Below are 21,391 nucleotides of genomic sequence, written 5' to 3'. Positions count from 1 at the left end.
TTTGATTTCATGAAAAGTCTTTTATCAGTTTCGTTAAAGCAGTTATAACCAGCCTGTCATTATTATAAATTAATAAGCTGAAAATAACAATTAATTAATAGTTAATAATAGCATTTGTCAAATAGACTTTTTTTTTTAACAAATTTAATTATGAAATTCATTTTTTTTTTATACTACACTATGATGCATCAATACTGTAGGTGCAGGACCCTAATGTTCCACTAATATTCTTAAATAACTGCAACATACTGTATAAACATCTCAGTCAGAACAGTCTGACCCCATCCGTCGATCAGTTTTCATCACATTTTGTGTGCAAGGAAATGCTCTTACTTTCAGTATTAAACATATGTACCCTTTTTAAATGATAGCTTTTTCTGGCTGGGCAGTGTATAAGGCCAATAAAAATACAAAAATACTACAAAGCAAAGTTACAACAGTGTCACTTCCAAACAGACATAAAAAAAAAAAACACTTTAAGTAAAAGTGCACTTAAATATACAAGGGTACAAAATACAAAATTATCAGGTTATATTAAAACTTCTGTTGGCCGCGCCGTCTTAACAGTGCTTTCTGTTCAAAGCAACTATCTCTCCAGTCACTGCTGTGCAGGTGTAAACGTGTTAAATCAGTTTATTTCTAACTGGGGGTCGAGCAAAAATGGCCCACTTGTGATTTTCACGAAAGAATCGCACTCAGTATACCCCGTGCCGAAACAACTCACGGAAGGGCGTAAACAGAAGTGTTGAAATATGCAAATATGCAAGTAGAATTTGGACCGATACTCTAGTCTAAGGAAGGTGAAAGTTTCTTAAAGAGAATCATTACTGGTGGCAAGACACGGATTCATCACTACGAGTACACGTATGGAGCGGAAACGTCCCCAATCGCCAACTGAGGAAAAGTTCAAAAGTCAACCATCAGCTGGAGAATTCATCAATGCATCAATGAATCTCAAGCACCAGTATTGGAACATCATCAGGAAAAAAAGTTCAACAATCAGTTGACTACTGCAGCAATGATTTATAAGTGATACATTAAAGGGGAAAAACAACCCTTGCCCTGTCTCTTCTGTTGTTGGGGAATTTTACTAGCATGGTTTGGGTCCTTTGTCATCGTTGAGGAATGGCTGGCTGCAAATGATTAGCTCATCACCTTTGTCCTATGATTAAACATTTCTTCCCTGATGGGACGGGTGTCTTTCAGGTTGACTTCTGAAGGGGTTGATCAGAAGGAAAAGATAAAAATGTATAAATGTGTTTGCTGAGGCTTTCATGGTTATCAGATCTTCAGATCTCCATCCTGGTGAACATGATCATCTGTAAAACACAACGGGAATATCTTTATGAAGAATGGTGTCCGTGGATGTCCAGTAGAGAGAGAGCTCCTGAGAATCAGCATGTGCATTGAAGAAGCTGTCTCAATTGCCAAGACATCAAGTGTCGGCTTTATCTTTTTTATTTCTCAGCCAACTCTGTGCGAATACTCATTTCCTTCGCCGCCTTCTTCAGGTTCTCTAATCCACTCCAGGTTTTCCCACGAGCCCAAAACTTTGTATTGTTCTGTCTGTGCACTCCATGGCAGATCCCCACCTCCAGAGCTCACACAGATTACAAACAGTGTGGAGGGAGAGTGTGAACAACTTTTTTTTCTTCTGCTTCTCCAGTTGAACTTCTTTTCTATGGATCTGTTCACTGTGTGCTTTTAAACAAGTGGTAAGCAGAAAGCAAAGGAAAGGCTTGAGTGTTTGCCTGTTGATGTGTCAAGAGAATGTCAGGAATAACTAGGAAAGGTTCTGGGAGACCCGGGTACTACTACAGGCTGCTGGGTCGAACCCGGCTCCAGAGGCAACGCAGTCGCTCCAGGAGCAGGACCCGACCTGCGAATAAGGGTAACGGTGCTTCTGATGCTCTCGAAATGATGTTTCTTATCTTCTTTAACAATTTTTGTTGCAACTGATTCTACAGTAGGCTATTAAAAGTAACTGGGAGCAGAGTAGTGAGTACAGGGTTAGGGTTAGGGTTACGTTTCTAACACTAACCCTTTGATTTCTGTTATACACAACATATTAATTAATTAATGAATTAATTCAACAGTCATTATAATAATAATGCTTATTGTTGATTGATCGTTATTACGACTTACCTTTATATGGAAACCATTGCAACAACTCTTGTTGCCCCCAACAATCATCAACACAATGGTGATTTAACACCAGTGCAACATTCCAACTGTTTGTTTTTTTCTTTTTTAAAAACTTCTCGGGTTACTCTATTGTACCGACACACTTTTTCGTTGGGTTGCTCCGAGCAAAGCTTTGTAGTTGCTACACACTGCGAATGTGCCTGTTTTGTGGCATTAGTGTGGCATTTATAACATCTGTGCTGGCTGTAAAGTCACTTTATTGCTTCGACTCATGTGTGCCGCTAAAGGGTGTGTGATATTCAGTTTGGATTTGCCCGGTTTCAGGTCAACATTCAAACAAATTCCTCAGTATGCTCTAATAACACGTGATTATACTGTAAAAACACACACATACACACACATGCTTCGTGATAGTGAAAGCGTTTTAATTAATGTCACAGAATGACCGGCCAAGCAGGGCATGACTAAATCAAATAATTCATAATTATGTGATTACTGTACATTAAGTAAAGAACAGAGCATGACCGGACTTGGCTGCTGTAGTCAGGTGGGGTGGGATGTGATGCTCGCGTGCTGAAGTTTTATCAGTAAAGTAAAACAATAATAAAATGTCACGTCGTGGTTCAAGGTGACACAGAGTTCTTTTAAGAAGTATTGCGTGTGTGTTTATTGGATGTGAGGCAGTATGCTTTTATACCTTGCTAGAGAAAAGCTCCTCAGAAGAACGATCTATTTGTTTTACAATGTAACTGTTTTAGTTTGTTAAGGAAAATGTTTGCTTTTATAAAGGGCGTTCAAATCAAACCAAGATTTGATGAAATTTTTTTATATGGTATATTATACTGTGTATACAAGAGGCGTTCAAGTCAAACCAGGACTTGTTTGTAAATGAAGTCATAAATCTGGTTGACATTTGAGGAAGACTTTAAGCACGTTACGATCTGAGAAACATCCGAATGGTGATCCCACCGCAACATTCACCGAGTGGAATGCCTGATGCTTAAAACTCACCTGATAACCTGGTGGTTGGAACTGTACACACAATCATTCATAAGCACCACTTGTATTCGTCTGGGAGCTAATTTCCACAACCCCCCGTACACATACAATCCTGACCACATGTTAGTCATTAAGGAGTTCCTGGGAGGCCAGTGGTTCAGTTGTAAAAGCAGGCAGTTCGATCATAGTTCTTGCATACTGAGAAAACTTTCTACCTTGATGGTATCCAAACTAGTGTATCAGGGGGTTATATAGAGAAATAAAGTGAGTTTTTAACTCAAATAACTGTGTTCTGTTATCCTGAACAATTAAATAAGTGCACAAGTGGGTGACATTTTAAAGGTGCAATGGTCAGGTCTTGAAGAAATAGTGCATTAAACCATATCATATAAACAATTTATACAATTATAACATCTGATCTGGAACAATTGCTTTGTGTTTAGACTTGCATCTGGTCATTTAATAGACATTCCACCTTAGGTAATGGGGCAGAACTTTATGGACATGGGTGAGAAAGTGGGAAATCATTCACATATTGAACCCACTTAACTGTTAGAGACTCAATCTTAAAACAACAACAACAACAACGAGTCTAATCTCACTTAAAGCACCTTTTAATGCCTTTTAGATTAATTCTAAACTGGAGTAAATGGAGCCAGATAGCTGGACAATCATGCACTTTACTTTTTTTGAACCTATTAATCATTTGTGTTGTATTCCATACTGTCAGTCGATAGGACGAGAGAGATAATGAACAACTTTAAATGCTGTAGAACCTCTGTACACTCTGGGATGCCAACTTGCCCCAAGCTTGTACAGTATGTGTTAGAAATAAATGTAAGTTTTGGCCCCGTGCCATGGTGGCATCTGATAGGAATACCCGCTGATAAAGAGAGCGAAAACGAAACGCTGCAGAAAACCTTTCCGGCAGGCCCTTTACAGTTAAGGATGACCTTCAATACATGTATCTGATCGATTGTATCGTTACGTATTCATCATCTCTATCGCTTTTTCTCATCTCGCCCACAACACCTCGGATGAGTTATGGAAATATCACCCTCTTTTGGACTTACACGGTTCGTTATCTTTGCCGTTTGTTCGTGTCGACCAGAGAAAAACACGGTCTGGTGAGACTCTTATTGCGCACTACAGAGTTGGGCTTCGTGATGAATTTGATTATGCAAATCTAAAAAGAACCAAAGGAGATATCGAGTTCAGCGCAAGGGAAACGCATTCTGACAGACTATGGCTTTGTATTCTTTGGTTTCATGATGAGGTATAACTCATGAGCGGAAAATCGCCAGAATGACACCAGTTTCTCATTAGGGATAGGAATCACTAGGGACCATCCAATACGATATTATTACGATACAATGGAAAAAATTTTCAGATTATGTTTCAGATTATAATTTGAAACAGACTGAAACGCAGATACTGTGTGGATAGTTTAAAGTGCACCACCTGTAGAATTATAGAGAAATTGTAATAATTTACCATGTTAAATGCTCAAAAAAAAACTAAACATTTTTTTGATTTTCTCCTTTATTTAGTCGTATCCAATTACTTATCCAACTACCACATTAGGAATACTACTACTACCAGTCAGGGAAGGCCGAACACTATCACGTGTTTCCTCCAAACCATGTGACGCCAGCCAATCTAACTGCTCGCTCACACCCATAACTGGCTAAGTGCCACCCTGCTAAGAAAGCTTGGCCAATCAGCTCTCTCTGGGCCGCGGCTACATCACTCGGGAACTGAAGTAGCGATCTCCTGATGATAGGGCGAGCATTTTTAACATTTTTTTTTAGATTTTTAGATTTTGGTGTCAGTGTGGCAATATGTGTATTGCTGTGCAAAATAAATGCGATACATAATCATATCGATATTTTCTCTATTTCCCACAATCCTGGAACGATGGATATGTTGGACTTAACTGCCTTCATCATTTCAGAAAAAAGACTAAATACAGTAAAACATGGAGTAATGTGATCCTGGCTGATGCGAAGCCATGTTTTGTAGTTACATTGAATGTTGTGGAATTTCCACGAAACAAGTTAGTTCATGTTATTACTTAACCTTAGTCCACCATCCACAACTTCTTAAGGATAATAACATGCTGTCATGTTACCGAGAGCCTGTAATGTTCCGTTAATCCGAATTTACGCATAAGAAACTTACGTTACATCTCTGTTACCAGGAGATACCACAAGAGACTCCTTCTGAAAATGTTATGCGAAGTTTTGTGGTTAATATTAATGTAGTTTTAAATAATAATAATAATAATAATAATACGTGAAACATGTGCCGTACAAGTTCACTTATATGTTATTTTAACAATTTTATAACAGTTTTAGAAAGTTAAAACTGTTGTCTGGACTTTTTTAAATAGAAAATGATTGAAGCATTTCTGACCAATCAGATTTGAGGATTCGAAGAGCATACGGTATAATAATGCACTAAATGTTAAAGATGAAATTATATTTTTTTTTTGCATTTTAGAAATGTCTTATAGCATTTATATATCTGGCTTTTAAACAAGCAGCAAAAGTTGAAAGTAGAACTATTAATGTTAAAAAAAGGAACACCCTAATGTATGTAATGTCACAGGCGAGTTTTCACAGATGGTCAAACATTCCATAAGTGCTGTTGATGTTTTTCTCAGGGTTCTTTGCTCTCCGTTAGGAGAACAAACACTCTCACAATTGTTGCGGTTAACAGAAAACGACAGCTGCCAGCCGGTGCGAGGTGTTCGGCTTCACTCGCAACACATGCAAGTGTGTATCCGAAGAAACAAAGATCCAATGATCTGAGTCCGAATTGAGCAGACGAACAGGTTCTCTAAAGGTCACATGCGCACACTTTAAGACTGCTGATGTTTATTCTCGGCGCTGCTTGTTCACTGATAAGTCCTGTAAATAGAGCGCGACAGTCTGTGTCGAGAAAAAAAAAGGAAGTTTCGCAGAACTGCATATGGGAAGTGTCTGGCGTGAGCTGGCGACATTCCTGGCTGTTACATTTAATCCGTAAAACGCTGGGAACCGCGACAGACGATGGCTCAAAGTCCTGTGATATGGTTGCGGGTCACATGAGGAGCAGCGCCGGTTCTACTGCATCTGTTTGTATGTGTGTGTGCATGTTTGACACAGATAGCGAGAACATTTTAGGGGCATATGAGAAGCTGGGGGTCAGTAGACGTGGTGTAATGTAACATTACGGCAGCGAGGGATTTGAGTAAGTCAAAATAAGAAAACAAGAGGAGGAGAGGTGAGAATCAGGAAATGAGGAAAACAGATGGAGGGGAAATAGAGGGAATGGCAAATAGATAACAGAGATGAAGTAAGCTGTTTGTGCGATGTTGAGTAACGTGTGGAATCCCCAATTCAACTCAAATTTGAATGCAAGAGAGATATTAGTTTGTTAGATTACTAGTTTTGAATGTTACAGTGAATTTCGCTTTAGGTTTTCTTTGTGATTTCCCAATCATGTGTTCTGCATATGAATTCTGATAATCACTATTAGTAACAAAGTGAACATTTAGGCTATTTAGCACACAAATGAGGCATGGTTTTAAAAGGGGGCACAAACTTTTAAGCAGACTAATAAGGGAAACAGCTGACTGTCATTAGTTTTACAGTTTAGTTTAAAATGTGAACATGGAGTAAAACAATACAAAAAACACTCAATTTAAAGAGATGCGGAGGGAGCGCAAACTTTTGCACTGATAAAACAAGAGGAATATTAAAAAAATGTTTTTTGGGTATCTAACCATTTGTGACTCATATAAATGTGATAATGTGCAGTTTTTGTCCTGTTCATGTCTGAAGTACCACATTAATACCATGGTAGGTTATGGCTGGTACTATAGTTTACGCTGGTGGGAATGACCAGGGACCGCATGATACCATATTATCACGATACCCATGTGCAGATTCAGTCTGTATTGCGATTATGTAGGTATTGCAATTTTATAAATATCATGATTCTATATATTTAATTTCAGATTTCAGATTAATTGTTATAAAGGTTAGTTTATAGGATTATAGAGGAATAATAACATTTTACCACCTCATATGCAAATATATAGCAATTAAAAATTAATAAAAACAGTAACAAGCGATACATGAATCACCACACATACTGGTTGAATCGCAATAAGTAACTGAATTTTATTTCCCCCAGCTCTAATAGTTTACCGTAATAAACCCAGTGTAGAATTTCTTCTGTGCTTTGGTTAGATTTGCATTTCTTCTTTAAAGAATATGAAAACTTGATTTTACTTAATATCGCGTATACAGTAGTACAGTGAGCTTGTTTGCCATATCGCTCTTATAAAATCAAATGAAAATGCCACACTAATAACAACAACAACAATGACAAAAGCCTCCATTTTACAGAGTACAGCGTTCCAGCTAGAACAGTCTGTTCAGAATTAGTCAAACTACTTTATAATGACTTCAGCCTTGGGAAAAGACACCTGAAAGGTCTCCGCTCGGACTTTTTCATCTGATGTAATAAAATAACCGCTTCTAACAGAATTCTAACAATAAATTCACTGCTTTTAAAAACTTTAGAAAAAAAAGAAGCTTTTTCTCTCATCCAAAACAAACTTCAACTTAAACATTAAACAGCGTCTAGAGCAGTCTGTGCTAAACTTTAAGGGATTTCTTCTCTTTTTTATTTAAAGCAATGAATAAAAGCAGAAAATATAATATTATGCTTCTAAAATGTATTTCTATATTAGATTAGACGGTCTTCATCACCGTATATTACTGGCACCTGAAGTCTAAAGTCTAACATAGAGACTGATTTTGGAAGCATAATTTTATATTTTCTGCTTTAATTTATTGCTTTAATAAATAAAAGAAATCCCTTAAACAAATAAAATAGTAAAAACAAGCACCCATTCAAATTAGGGTAATAATTTATAATTAAAGGCAATAATATTTTCTCGATTTAATAAAAATGAACCTTAAGTTCTATAGTACTGATGTTATATTATCCTGTACTAGATACTATAATATTCAGTATATACCTACTATATACAGAATGCGTTCAGGCCAAACCAGGACTTGGGAAGACATTTCCAATGAATGAAGGCGTAAAAAAAAAAAAACGCTTGACATTTACACAAGACTTCAAGCACAGTACAGTGATGAGACTCTTATCCGTGGTAAAACATCTGAACAGTGCCAATGTTGTTAAGAAGGCCATAGATCTGTGAATGATGATTGCACCTGATGTGTTCCTGTGAGTGGAACTCCTGGTCTTCGATAATCAAACTTGCTGCCACGTTCCCGCTGGGAGTTATCGCCACATTCCCCATATACTGTTGTCCTGACCTTGCTACAGGCCGTTTCCACATGTTAAAGAGTTCCTGGGAGGCCAGTGTTTCAGACGTGAGGCAGTGAAGCACTGGGATAAGTACATTAGTGTAGCAGGGAATTATATAGAGAAATGAAAGCTAGTTTTTACTCTTGTAACTGTGTTTGTATATTCCGCTCAATCAAAAGTCCCAGATTGACTTGAACCAGAATTAAGTTAAAGTTTGGTGACTTAACTTAAAAATTTTAATTATTTCATCCAATAGCTCAGCAGATGATGTCTGTGTGCCTCACGGTGACGAGATGACTTTTATGAACCTTATATTTTTACTTTTTACCCTTGCTAGAAGTGTTGTCATGGTTACAAAACTCGAATATTGACGAAGTCGAAATTCAAAGACAATAGATTACTAACAAGAACAAGAACAAGAAAGAGTCACATTTACCGGATTGGGTTTTTGTTTTGATTAACGCGAACTTGCGCTGACTTCCTGTTGCCTCAGACAAAGACCTGCACATGAACCGGACGTGAGATTGAGTGAGAATCAGAAACCTCAGATCCGACTCACAACACACACTAAGTAGAGTAGACACTAGGTACGAGTGCACACACTAACACTTTAACACGTTAGTCTAGACACTAGGTACGAGTGCACATGCAAACACTTTAACACATTTAGATTGTCATTATCGCTAGTAGACAAGAGGTACCATAAGTGCCATAAATATTACTCTATTAAAAGTACACTATAAATCATCCATATATATTGTATACATATTAAGTATTACAGTAGCACCAAAACACGTTTATATAAACCATGAGTTTATGCTACAGCCGGAGCCACCATCCAAGCCGTTTGATTAAATTAAACTAATCCACACTTTCTGACCAATCAGATTTCAGAACTCATGTCATGTCATGGTTTATGATGTCTTATTATTATCTAATGATGTAATTAATGATAATTTGTGCCTTTAAACTAAATGCTCTATTGATGGTTTACAAAAGTCTACGACCCATGAAAGATTTATCCACAGATTGCACACCCAATTAAAAGTTGTACACACTTCCAAGCAAGCCTGTGCTTCACAAAACAATAGAGACGGAATTAGTTAGTGAAATGGCTAGAGACCTTGGAACAACCCAAAGCGGAAAGCCGGGAAGCTCTGCGACATTCCTGCTTATGGTACAGGAAGTGTGTTCTCTGACCATGTGTCTGTGTGTGTTTGATATGAGGCAGGCTGAAAATTAAGCACTGTAAAAGCGAGGAAAATATGTTTGCTTTCTGTTTGCATATATTGATATTATTGTACAGTGTGTGTGTGTGTGTTGGGGGGGGTTTGGGGGTCAGTGAGAGAAAGAGAGAGAATGCACAGCGTACTTCTGCATCAAACTGACACATGGAAAATGTGGAAGCAATTTTTGAAAACCTGCATGAGTTTGTGTGTGTGTGTGTGCGTGTGCACGTGCTCATGTGAATACATATGAATCATGAATACTTATGTTAAACTCCATGCCTCATTGTCTTTAATTGCACTAATTTAACTAATAAAATTAACGAAACCTGCCTTTGATGTTAATTATGGATCGGCGTGGAGTGTGAGCGGTTAGTTCATCTGTGTATTCTAGATGTCAGGCTACTGTTTCTGAAAAGTTCTAGTCCCTAATCAACATGTATTATTAGATAAGTTATTATGCCTCTCTGACTTTATCTCCAAAACATCTAACATGGGCTGTCACAGATGAGAAATCGAAGAAGTAGATCGGCCAAAGATGACGTTTGGTCTTAAAACGACTCTAGCACGTTAAAATTCACTTATACTCTAGCGTAAGTAAAAATATCCAGTTTAGCTTTTTTAATTAATATCTATTCGTGCACGTGTTTGTTTACATTGAGCAAGTAGCGCATTAGTAACTTAGTTTAAAGTAGATTATTAAATCCGATTATTAAACTGTTCATAACATCAGTTTTACTCAACATTTTGATTTTACAGTACTTATGGTGCTGGTTAAACTTCAGGGAGATATCTAAGGACTGCAAAAGTTTCATAAAATTCTGTCCAGCCAGATTGTATCACATGTGCAGCCAAATTAGGCTAATGCTGTGACTTAATCTGGCTGGACAGACATACAGATATACAGATATACAGACAGACAGAACATTTTCTGAGACTGGTTTCGGGTCCTCCAATGTGTGAATCATAAAGATATCTTTTAAAAATCGAACTTTGACTAATGCACAGGCAAAACATTTCTTTCATTTATATGGATTCATGTTAGAAATCATAGGCGCCCCTGGTGGCCTGGACCCCTCACTAACCTTATGAGAAAGAGACACAGAGATGCAGATGTATGCCTTCATCCAAGTAGGACAGTATATGGAATAGAATTGATAAGGATCATGTTTTCAGTAATGATCAATATAAACACAAGCGACTGCTGGTAAGTTTTGACATTTAGAAGTCAGTATCCTGGAGCTTTACTGACTTGGTGTAAATTCTGAAGATTGGGCACAGCTCTCCTTCTAGTGTGTGTGTGTGTGTGTGTGTGTGTGCATGTGTGTGCGCGTGCATGCATGCGAGACAGGTGGCATTGTTTCCTCGAGACAGAATGCTCTAAATTCCCCCCGAGATCCAGTTGCCATGGGAATGCAGCGGCTCAGATATTGGACTTTCTGTCCGACCGGATCTTAGCTGTCAATCGAAATGTCATCAGTGACAAGGGAGGTCTGATGGAGACATGTGTTTGGAAATTGTGAGGGCAAAGAGCATCTCGTTCCATGTGTGTGTGTGTGTGTGTGTGTGTGCATGCGCGTGTGTGTAAAGGATATAAGGAGTAAACATGAGTCATTGTTTACCGTTAATCACGTTTGATCTCATAATGGAGTGAGTATTCCTAAATATTACCATCAGATTAGAGACAAAACACACACACACACTCACACACACCGAAGTGTACATACATAAAAACACACCCGGTATTATTTGGTCAGGCTGTTTGGCGCATCACTGTAAAGGTGCTATTGACAGGTACGCGAGAAAGAAACTGGTCTCAGCAGGATCTCAGTGCAGTTCTGTTTGTTCTCCTGAACTGGTGTGGAACGCACCCTACAAGACAAAAGGCCACGTTTGTCTCTTTTGTCACCAAACGCAACATACTTTGTTACAGATATCAACAATGAACTCCTACATGCCCTGGGCAAGGCCAGGCCTTTCTGCTTGTTCCATGTTTATGGCTGAGGGTGTAGGTTTGGGAACTAGGATATTATACTGGACGTGGAACGACTGGCAAGTGGCAACCCCAACAGGTGCTGGGAGCGGGAGCTCATCACAACTACAGAATGTCACGAAATAATACAGCGCTTTTAAAGTAGTAAATAATTCCACCTGAGAGATTTTCCCCCATCCTGCAGAACACCTTAAACTTCCTTTATCCTATGTACAGTAATATGCCTCAGCCAGGCGGTGAACGTGCACCGTCGAGCCGGGCCCGGAAGAGAGCGAGCTCGTTCGAATTGATGATGCCGGCAGTTTGCTGTAAGCGCCGACTTTCATCGTCAGGTTAAAAAAAGTAATTATCTTTTTTTGTTGGCTTCGTGAATGCAATTAACGTTCTCTAAATTAATGCCGGGGTTTTTAAATGAAGTCGAAGTTTCTGTACGTGTGCAGTGTTGTATGGGAAAGCTGCAGTGCTTATGTCCACCTGTCGGAGGCGCAAGCGAGTGATAAATAAATAAACATAAAAGAAAGAAAGAAAGAAAGCATTTTTACCTTTGTCATAGCCACACACACACATCGGATGTGTCACAGTTTACAGTGATTTAAGGTCAATTGCTCTTATCACTATTCCCCAGACTCAGATCTCTCTTTCCTACTCTCTCTCTCCGTCTCTCTCTCTCTCATTTCCTCAATATCTTTCTTCTTATCCTTATTCTCTTCATGTCCTTCTCCTCCTTTCATTCCCCTCCTGGCTATTTCCACCATGACTCTCTTCTCCTCTCCTTCAATTCTCTCTCTCTCTCTTATTTTTCTTTCCATTCTTCCTATTTCTTTCCCTCAATCTCTTTTACGTTCTACATCTTGCACTCTTTCTTTCTCTCTCTCTCACACACATCTCTCACACACGTCTTTCTCACTCTTCCCTCTCATGCTCTCCATTTTTCTCATCTCACCCTCATTCTCATCCTTTCTGTTGTCTATTCTCTTTCTGCCTTTTCTTTTAAGATGTCTCTCATTCTAGGTCTCTCTCTCTTTCTCTCTCTCTCTCATTCCCTCAATATCTCTCTCTTCTTATTCTTATTATCTTTATGTCTTTTGTCCCTTTTTATTTCCTCCATGTCTTTCTTTTATTGTCTTTTTCTCTTCCCATATCTACTTCTGGTTATTTTCACCAAAAATCTAATCTTCCCTTTTATTTTCTAAATGTCTCTCCTTTAATTCTCTCTCTCTCTCTCTCTCTCTCTCTCTCTCTCTCTCTCTATTTCCTTCGCATTCTCTCCATTTTTCTCACTCATGTTCATCATTTCTCTCCTCCTCCCTCGATCTCTTCATGTCTCTCACTTTTTATTTCACCATCATTTTGTCCATCTCCCTGAATCTATCGCTTTCATGCTCTCTCTCTCTCTCTCTCTCTCTCTCTGTTTTTCATTCCCTCACTATCTCTCTCCTTATTCTTATTCTCTTCATGTCTCCCCCCTTACATTCTCTCAATGTCTTTCTTTCATTCTCTTTTACTCTTCCCATATCCACTTCCGGTTATTTTCGGCACGACTCTGTTCTTCCCTTTTATTCTCTCAGTGTCTCTCTTTCTCTTTCCTTCAATTCTCTCTCTCTCTCTGCCTTAGTCTCCCACATGCACTGAATAAAAATAAGGGTTATTTCCTTTCACAAAAACAAGCATCGAATGTTGCCGTTGAATGAGATTTTAATGCTAATGACATCGGCGTAGCTTTCTGTGAAGCTGACAGCCTGTTGTACGATGAGTTGAGATCTGTACACTGCTTATACAATGTTATGGAACATTATAAGGGTTGTGTTGGCGCAGTATGTTGCAGTGAATGACGCGCTTTAAGACACACATTCCATAGACAAAAAAAAGACGACGTGCTCAGATCTGCCTCTCCAGTGAAGAAAGGATGAAAAGCTGTATGGAAAGCCATAGACCTATTTGTACCATTGTGTGGTGTGTGTGTGTGTGTCTGGGCTTGTATATGTGACGTAATGTGGTCTGTGTTTATTGTTTAAATGTATTTATTTATTTTTTATCCCTAATGAATTATGCAATTAAATGTATCTTTTTTGTCGATTCGATTGATTGAATCAGTTTTCACACTTTTTAAAATTTTTTGTTCAAATTACAACTTTTGAGCAAAAGCAAAAAAAGCAAAAAAAAAAAAAAAAAGGCCTTGCAAAATACTCTTGTTTTGCAAGAGAATCTCGCTTTTACTTCTTCTTATTTTCTATTTATGGGGTGTTAAAATTTACATTACTGCCACCTACAAGAGCACTAGCACTAGCAATAAAAGTACAAGATACATCGGACAGAACATGATGTTCACAAAACTCCCCCAAAAAACAAAAATAATCAATAAAATCGACAGTCAACGTGTAATCCACAGCTCTTTTTCTTGCCTTGCTAATAGTCACACTTTATCTTTTCGTTTCAGATTCTCCTCCTGAGAGGGCAGGACGGAGGCGGAGCATGCCCGGCTCCGCCCCTGAGAAAACCCCGGCTACAATGGAACCCACAGCCGCTGCCACGCCCTTTAGAGTTACAGTAAGTTGTGCGCGTTATTAGGATGGGATCAAGATCTCCTTGTCATATCCAAAGGCTGGTCTTTTTAAAGAACGATGTGTACTAATATAAATTAAAAACAACGTTAATGTCATTCTGAACAGGTAAAATTTTTGAGAAAGGTTTAAAGGTGACATATTATACTTTTTTAATATCTGCATGCTAATGTTTTGTAGCTTCAGTTGCTAATGATGCTCCTCACAGCCTTTTGTAAAATACATTAAGCTAATCAGAAAATCGAAATAGAAAACCTTTTTTTTTAACCTACAATGTTTAAGCATTTTACATTTTCATGCATTTCCCACCCATATTCAGGCATCTCCCACTTGTTTTCTAGGTGCTAACGGTTAATCCTAGCTTTCTTTAGCGCTTAGTGAAACAGATGAGCTGTAGATTTAGGTTTGTATCAGGTTTGTCTTTTTTTTTTTTAATATGTGAGGATGTCAGTATGACTTAACGCTCATCAAGACACAAAATATGCTTGGTTAGCTATTAGCAATTAGCTGCTAATTTTCGTAATTTAGCTCCAAAAAATAATTTAGCTCCATATTAGTCACATTTTATATTTTATATTGCTAAGCAGATTTAAATTTAAGGAACAACACACTAAAGGAAAGAATGAATAAACATATCAAGATTTTCATAAAATGCACATTAAATTTATGCATTTGTTTGTTTTTGGGGTTTTTTAAGCCCTTTTCTCTACATATAAGGAAATACATACATGTGGTAAGTGAATGTGTGTAAAAGTTTTTCATTTCCCAATTATCCTTCAAAAGTGTTTTCCTTTAAAAAACAAAAAAACAAATTTCCTCCTTTTAAGGTTTATTTAAGTTGTGTTGTTGCTGTGTTAATTAAAACACATCTCCGTCCTCATAAACACTTCACACATAACCCTTAGCGTTACATTTCATTTCCTCAGTCGTTCCAAACCGACTTATGACGGAAGGCTGCGCTCCTATAAACAGCTTGTTTCTAGTTTATAGATACAGCTGCGAAACACATGATTCCTACATTACATTTTCAACATCCTGCCATTTAAACATTTCTACTTCTAAGTTTCCTCCCGTAAAATGTATACACACGTGAGATTAAAGTGAACAGATGCCAGACGTTGGAGCAGATGGGTGAAACTTAATCAGAAGTTTGGTGACTGATGATGCTTTATGAGCTGTTGTAGTCTGTAGTTATTTAGTCATTCAGATTTGTGCCACCAAAGTGATCTGGAAATCTTAAATCTGATTGGCTGAAAAGTGTTAAACCTTTGTTTGAATACACTTTAGTTTAAATTCAGACCGATATTTCACAATTCTACCACTAATACTAAATAAAAAGAGATGCTGTTAAAGCGTGTAAAGAAAACCATTTACTGTAATGTGATTTTGGGATTATTCAGATTGGAATCAGATTGCTTTCTGGACAGTCTGAACAGAAATATCCACATTTGAACCGCATCAAATCAGAGGTGGTTTGATATCAGATTTAAATCAGATTCCTAAAGATGTGTCTCAGTCTGGATGCTCTACCTGCTCGAATCAGATTTCAAACAGTCCATTTTTATTTTCCGTGTTCGACTCCTAGACACTGTGCAAACAGGTGCCAGTCCCATATAAACTATGAGGGAAACAATGGAGATGGAAATTGACGGGGGGGCATGAAGGGTGGCTGAAATGTAATATTTTAGTTCTTAACTGTTGTTATAATTCGTCAGCATTTGACGTCACACAACACACCTGCTACAGTTTATCCTCTGGTGTCGTTACCACAGCAACCAACACAGATAGGTCCACAATGTGTGGTTAACTACTGATGATTCGGGCTAGTGGTCCAAACAGAGCCAGATACTGTACACTGTACTGTACTGTCCCAGATACTGTTCTGATCACTTTCAAATAAGAGTGTGGGAAAAGCCCGTCTTGAAGATCAGATTTCTGAAACTAATCAGATTCGCTTGAAGTCTGATGTGTAGGGATTGTTAGCTGAGCTCAATAATTAATAAAAGAGAGAAGGAATTGACTTTTGGCTGTTCCACTACATAGAAATGTACATATAAAATAATAAGACTTTAAATGATTGATTCCCAAACAAACAAAGCTCACATACTGTATAGTCATTAGGACTGATCCAACCAATAGAGGAAGTAGATAAGTAAGCTGTAACGTCTTCCTGCACATCGCCGTATCGTACTGGATGTTCCCGGGACAGGCTCCAGATCCACAGACCATGACAAAACAGAGTGCCCACTAAAGCTTAATAAATAAATGAATGCATCTTAATTTAGTCTGGGGTTAGCATTAGTGTCAGAACAATGTCTTTAACTATCCAGAAGAATAAGTGATTACTTCTAAATTTGTTTTCTTTGTTTTTTTTCTTTACTACTAAATGAAATATAGATAAAGCTTATTATTGCTGAACATAGAAGTTATATATCAAGTTTCCTTATGGTCCTGGTGTGAGAAACAGCATGAGTGTTTTCTCAGTTTATATGACTGCCCAGTGTGTGTGTGTGTGTGTGTGTGTGTGTGTGTGTTGTTTTTTAGAATAAGGGCCGAGTTGCTGCACTGTGCATCATTTTATTTACAGAATGCAGAAAGTGCACATTGAGGCCAAGTTTTGTCATACAACTCGAACGAATGGCAATGCAGTAAATTGAAATTGGCATATATTGCATATCAAGATAATAAGCCATGACAGAATGTGCATCCTTGAGCTACTGTTACTGCTATAAGTTGATCCTTTTCCTATAATAGCATTTCCTGAGGTGGCTCACAGTTACACCATCAAAAATACATGTTTGAAATATACAGTATGAATGTAAAATTTCTGGAGAGCTGCTTTTTGACATTGTCCACCGTAAATATCCGCATACAAAAATGTATGAATCTGGTTTTAAAAGTTTTAAAATGTAACCATTTTTCCAGTTTACAGTTACACTGAATTTGGTGGAACATGCTAGTTCCTGTTATCTCTTATGCAATAGCCCTACAAAGAAAGTTTTACAAACCTGTAAAAATCTAGATGGATGACAGATAGATAGATAGATAGATAGATAGATAGATAGATAGATAGATAGATGGATGGATGGATGGATGGAGTTTGTATGTTCTCCCTGAGCTTGGTGAGATCCTTCCGCAGTCCAAAGCCACCCCGGGTAGACTAACTGGCGTTTCCTGTAGTGTGTGTAAGTGAATGTGTGTGTGCTTGTGTGCCCTTTGATGGACTGTCCTAATGTCCGTCATGCCCCGAGTCACCTGGGACAGGCTCCATGCCTCCTGCAACCCTGTACAGGCTAAGCAGTATAAATATTAGATTACATTGAATTACATTAGATTAGGTTCAACTTTATTGTCATTGTGCAAAATCTATAAAATATAATTTACAACAATATATACTGTATAAACTGTATATATGTATATAGTGTATAGTATAACTGTGCAAACATTTAGAAGTAGATAATGCCAAGAAGATGATACATTTATTCTGTATATACTATGTGTATATACCGAATAAATGTTGGTGGAATAAACAGTAGCGCACTGATAAACACAATGAGTGAGTAATTAAATTAGTATCATAAACACATTCCATAAAAAATGTAATAAAGCAGCTAATATCCATCCCTTTTGAAATGATACAGATCAGATCAGAATACCTGGTGGGTGGAAATCAAGGCTTCGTTAAATGAGTGAGGTGTGTTTCAAATTAAACTAATAAGCCAACCCCAGTAACACTGAAGAACATGCTGTTTACTCACTAAGAATCATTTCAAACATTTTCTTAAAATAAAGATGAGATCTTTGTTTGTAAAGGTCAGTTTTTTTTACAGCACACAGACGTGATTCTACATGCAAGTGCAGAAAATAGCTAATCAGATTCCAACTTTTAAAAGCCAGAGGCTTGCGGCCCAAAAAAAAAAAAAGAAAGAACAAAGTGTGCACAAGGTATCAGATGCTCTGTGGCCAGTGGGTGGAGTGTCTGAGATCGAGACCAGTATCTGATTAGCTTCCTTTTAGGAATCATATAGGATCAGACAGCTCTGATATCCGCCTTAGTGCAATATCTCGGGGTGAAATCGAGTGGTCTGATTCAATCAGATGACGCATAGTGCAGAGATTATATTAGGATTTGGATGTTCGCCATACTCAAGTGTTGTAGATCATACCACCATCAGAAGATCCTGTGACCCTGCTTATAGCCGGGTTTATAATAGAAGCATCTTAATGTGGGGCTTTCTTAAATATTAAATTACTTACAGTATGTTGCCGCAAAAAAAAAACTAAAAAACTTTGCCTCACAAACTCCCCCAGTAGTTTTATATCCGGCGAATAAACACATTTTCAACTTCGGTAAGCAAGAGTCTGCTCTTAATTCCTAACTGTATTCATGAACAGAATGCATCCACCTTTTAAAAAGAATACAACCTGGGATCACAGATGTGAGTGATGCATAAATCAAGCTTTTTGCGTGCTGAGCAGATTGAGCCAGGAGATGCAATCAGAAACTTACAGATGGATGGATTACACTGGACTCTGGGGTCTAAACAGCCTCAAGGTTCCCACAAGCCACTGGTACAGGAAGGCGTGGGAGGCTATGAGCGCATAGATTGCGATCCTGAGACCTTTAGGACTTCACGTGCTGCTACAGATGGGACAAAAAGGCTAAGTAGACAAAAGTAAAAGAAAAAAGGATAATCTGTGTCTTTTCTTTTTCCCTGTTGGATTTTGGGTAAAGATATGTCCAGCTGTTCCGCTAGTAAATACACAAGAAATAAATTCTGTAACTTAATAAAAAAAAAATGAATTAAGTTTATAAGTTATAGGTTTTCAAGAGAGGAAAATTAGTAGATGGCACTGTCATCAGAATGTCTTCATCTGCACTTTGAAGTGGCATGAACAGCAGGTCGAAAAGAGAAGGTGTCTGACTTCGTGTATCTTGAAGGAACCGTGTGCCAGTCTTCACCCTCCCTAATTCCTAGCTGTCAAGCTCGTGGGAGGAAATTGGAAAAGAACCAAACTGGTAGAAAACTAGACTTAAAAGCACTCTCAATCTCTCCAAAATTCATCAGTTCCCTTTTATCATATCTAGTATTAAGTATAAATGTACGAGAGCCGTTCAAGTCAAAGCAGGACATTTGAATGTTCAGAATAAAAGAAAACCACCTTTATTTCTCTATATAATCCCCTGCCTAAGACTTATGGCCTACTTTAAAACATTTAAACCAACCAAATTTTATACTTATACTTAGAGTCTTGTCGCCGTACTGTGCTTCAATTGAATTGATTGCAAACTGAAAGTGAACTTAAGCTAAGGACTGTTCTCATTGTCTAACATGAAAATCAGATCATTCTTATTGACCTTGACTCTTAGCCTCATAACAAGTATTGAAAGGTAAGTACTGGCTAAACATTTCCTGTACAACATGTCAAACTCCAAAACATTAATTTAAAGGCATATAGGCAACTCAAACTCGTGCATGCTAGTGTGTAACATTTAGGCAGTGTTTAAATAATAACGTAATACCACATTAAAAATCCAGGGACCTAAAAACTATAATAAATTAATGGCTATTAGCTATAAAATAGCACTATAACTGCCCCTGTGCCCCGCCCGAGGAGGATATTCATGCCGGGAACTCGTATACTACGACTATATTATTAGTGCAACATCTCATTTAGTTTTTCGCCTCCCATCTTCTAATTTGCATCGCTGCACTGTGCCTTCACATTGTAATTAGCGCATTGAAACCTTGAGTGATTAGTCTGTGATTAGGGGTGTATGAAGAGGAAAGTGTGTGTACTGTATGTGCGTGTGCGTTCATTTGTCTAGAATAATCAAATATGCAGATGCTGTAATTGTGAACCGAGCAGGCTAATGAATGGCTGTTTACAATTACATTTGTATCAGACAGTGTTTGTGTTTGTGCGCATGGGTGGGCAAGTTTTAGCACCTTGCGAGGAATCAATGTCTCCACAGCGATAGGAGTGTGTGAGTATTTGAAGACTGTGAGGGTTCACTAAGCAACCCAATAAACACACGTTTAAAGTTAAGTTTAAAGCAAGGAGTTATACTTTTTACATTAGGGTGACATTCACTAATCTACATAATTGCTTTATGTCAACTCACATAAACCCTAAAGTCATTTTAAAGGCATATTACATCATAACATCTACAGAAACCCTTCATGACACCCGGTGAATACCTTTAAACATTTTAAGTGATTGTTTAAAGATTGTTTCACATAAAGATACATACTATAATAAAGCTACATTACAGGTCATGGAATGTACATGACAACTTCCTGATACTGTAGCTTGCACAGACATACAAGCATTTTAAAGATGCATTCGTAATGATACATCACATCTACCTAACCCTTTCGTGTTAAATCGCATAAATCCACTGGTATTTTAAAAGATTCATTTATAGATATTTTAAAGATGTCACCATGACATCAAAATAACCCCCTCCTGACACCTGAATTTCTTTTTGTAGCAAAAATATTGCTATGAACAACAGCTTTAACTGTTCCTACAGTCTTTATGGCAGGGATGACTTTTGATTTTGCTACGACACTTTCCATAATACGCTCTCACCCCCCACTTCATTAGGTCCACCTGTTCAACTGCTTGTTAACTCAAATATCTAATCAGCCAATCATATGGCTTCAACTCAATGCACTTAGCCATGTAGACATGGTCAAGACGATCTGCAGAAATTCAAACCGAGCATCAGAAAGGGGAAGAAAGTTGTGGCATGGACTGGTCTGGGTATTTCCCCAACTGTTGATCTACAGGGATTTCCACACACAAGCAAGAGTATGGCGGAAAAAAGAGAAAATACCCAGTGAGCAGCAGTCCTCTGGGTGAAAATGCCTTGTTGATGCTTGAGGGCAGAGGATAATGGTCAGACTGGTCTGATCTGATAGAAAGGCGACACTAACTCAAATAACATCTAGTTACAGCTGAGGTATACTGAAGTTAGATGTTTTGGAGAAAAAGTTAGATTGAGGTGGTTTGGACATGTTTAGAGGAGAGATTGTGAATATATCGATAGACGGATGCTGAGGTTGGAGGTCTAGAGGTAGACCAAGGAGGAGATTTATGGATGTAAAGAGGACCTGAAGTAAGTT

The 21,391-nt window shown here is 38.0% G+C and overlaps 1 protein-coding gene across 4 annotated transcripts in view; it reads left to right on the top strand.

Moving 5' to 3' along the window:
* dab2ipb (DAB2 interacting protein b) overlaps positions 1-21,391 on the top strand; it is a 137,515-nt gene that overhangs the window by 39,717 nt on the left and 76,407 nt on the right. For 2 of the 4 annotated variants that reach the window (XM_053484928.1, XM_053484931.1), the window contains exon 2: positions 14,135-14,244. In XM_053484928.1, coding sequence (XP_053340903.1) covers positions 14,135-14,244 — 110 coding nt within the window. Of the gene's footprint in view, positions 1-1,576; positions 1,892-14,134; positions 14,245-21,391 lie in introns of those variants that run through there. The other 2 variants (XM_053484929.1, XM_053484927.1) reach the window with 2 other exon arrangements.

Source organism: Clarias gariepinus, chromosome 24, assembly GCF_024256425.1.
Source record: "Clarias gariepinus isolate MV-2021 ecotype Netherlands chromosome 24, CGAR_prim_01v2, whole genome shotgun sequence".
Classification (NCBI taxonomy): domain Eukaryota; kingdom Metazoa; phylum Chordata; class Actinopteri; order Siluriformes; family Clariidae; genus Clarias; species Clarias gariepinus.
The sequence above is the reverse complement of the archived record's forward strand: the minus strand, read 5'-3'. Positions and strand labels throughout refer to the sequence as shown.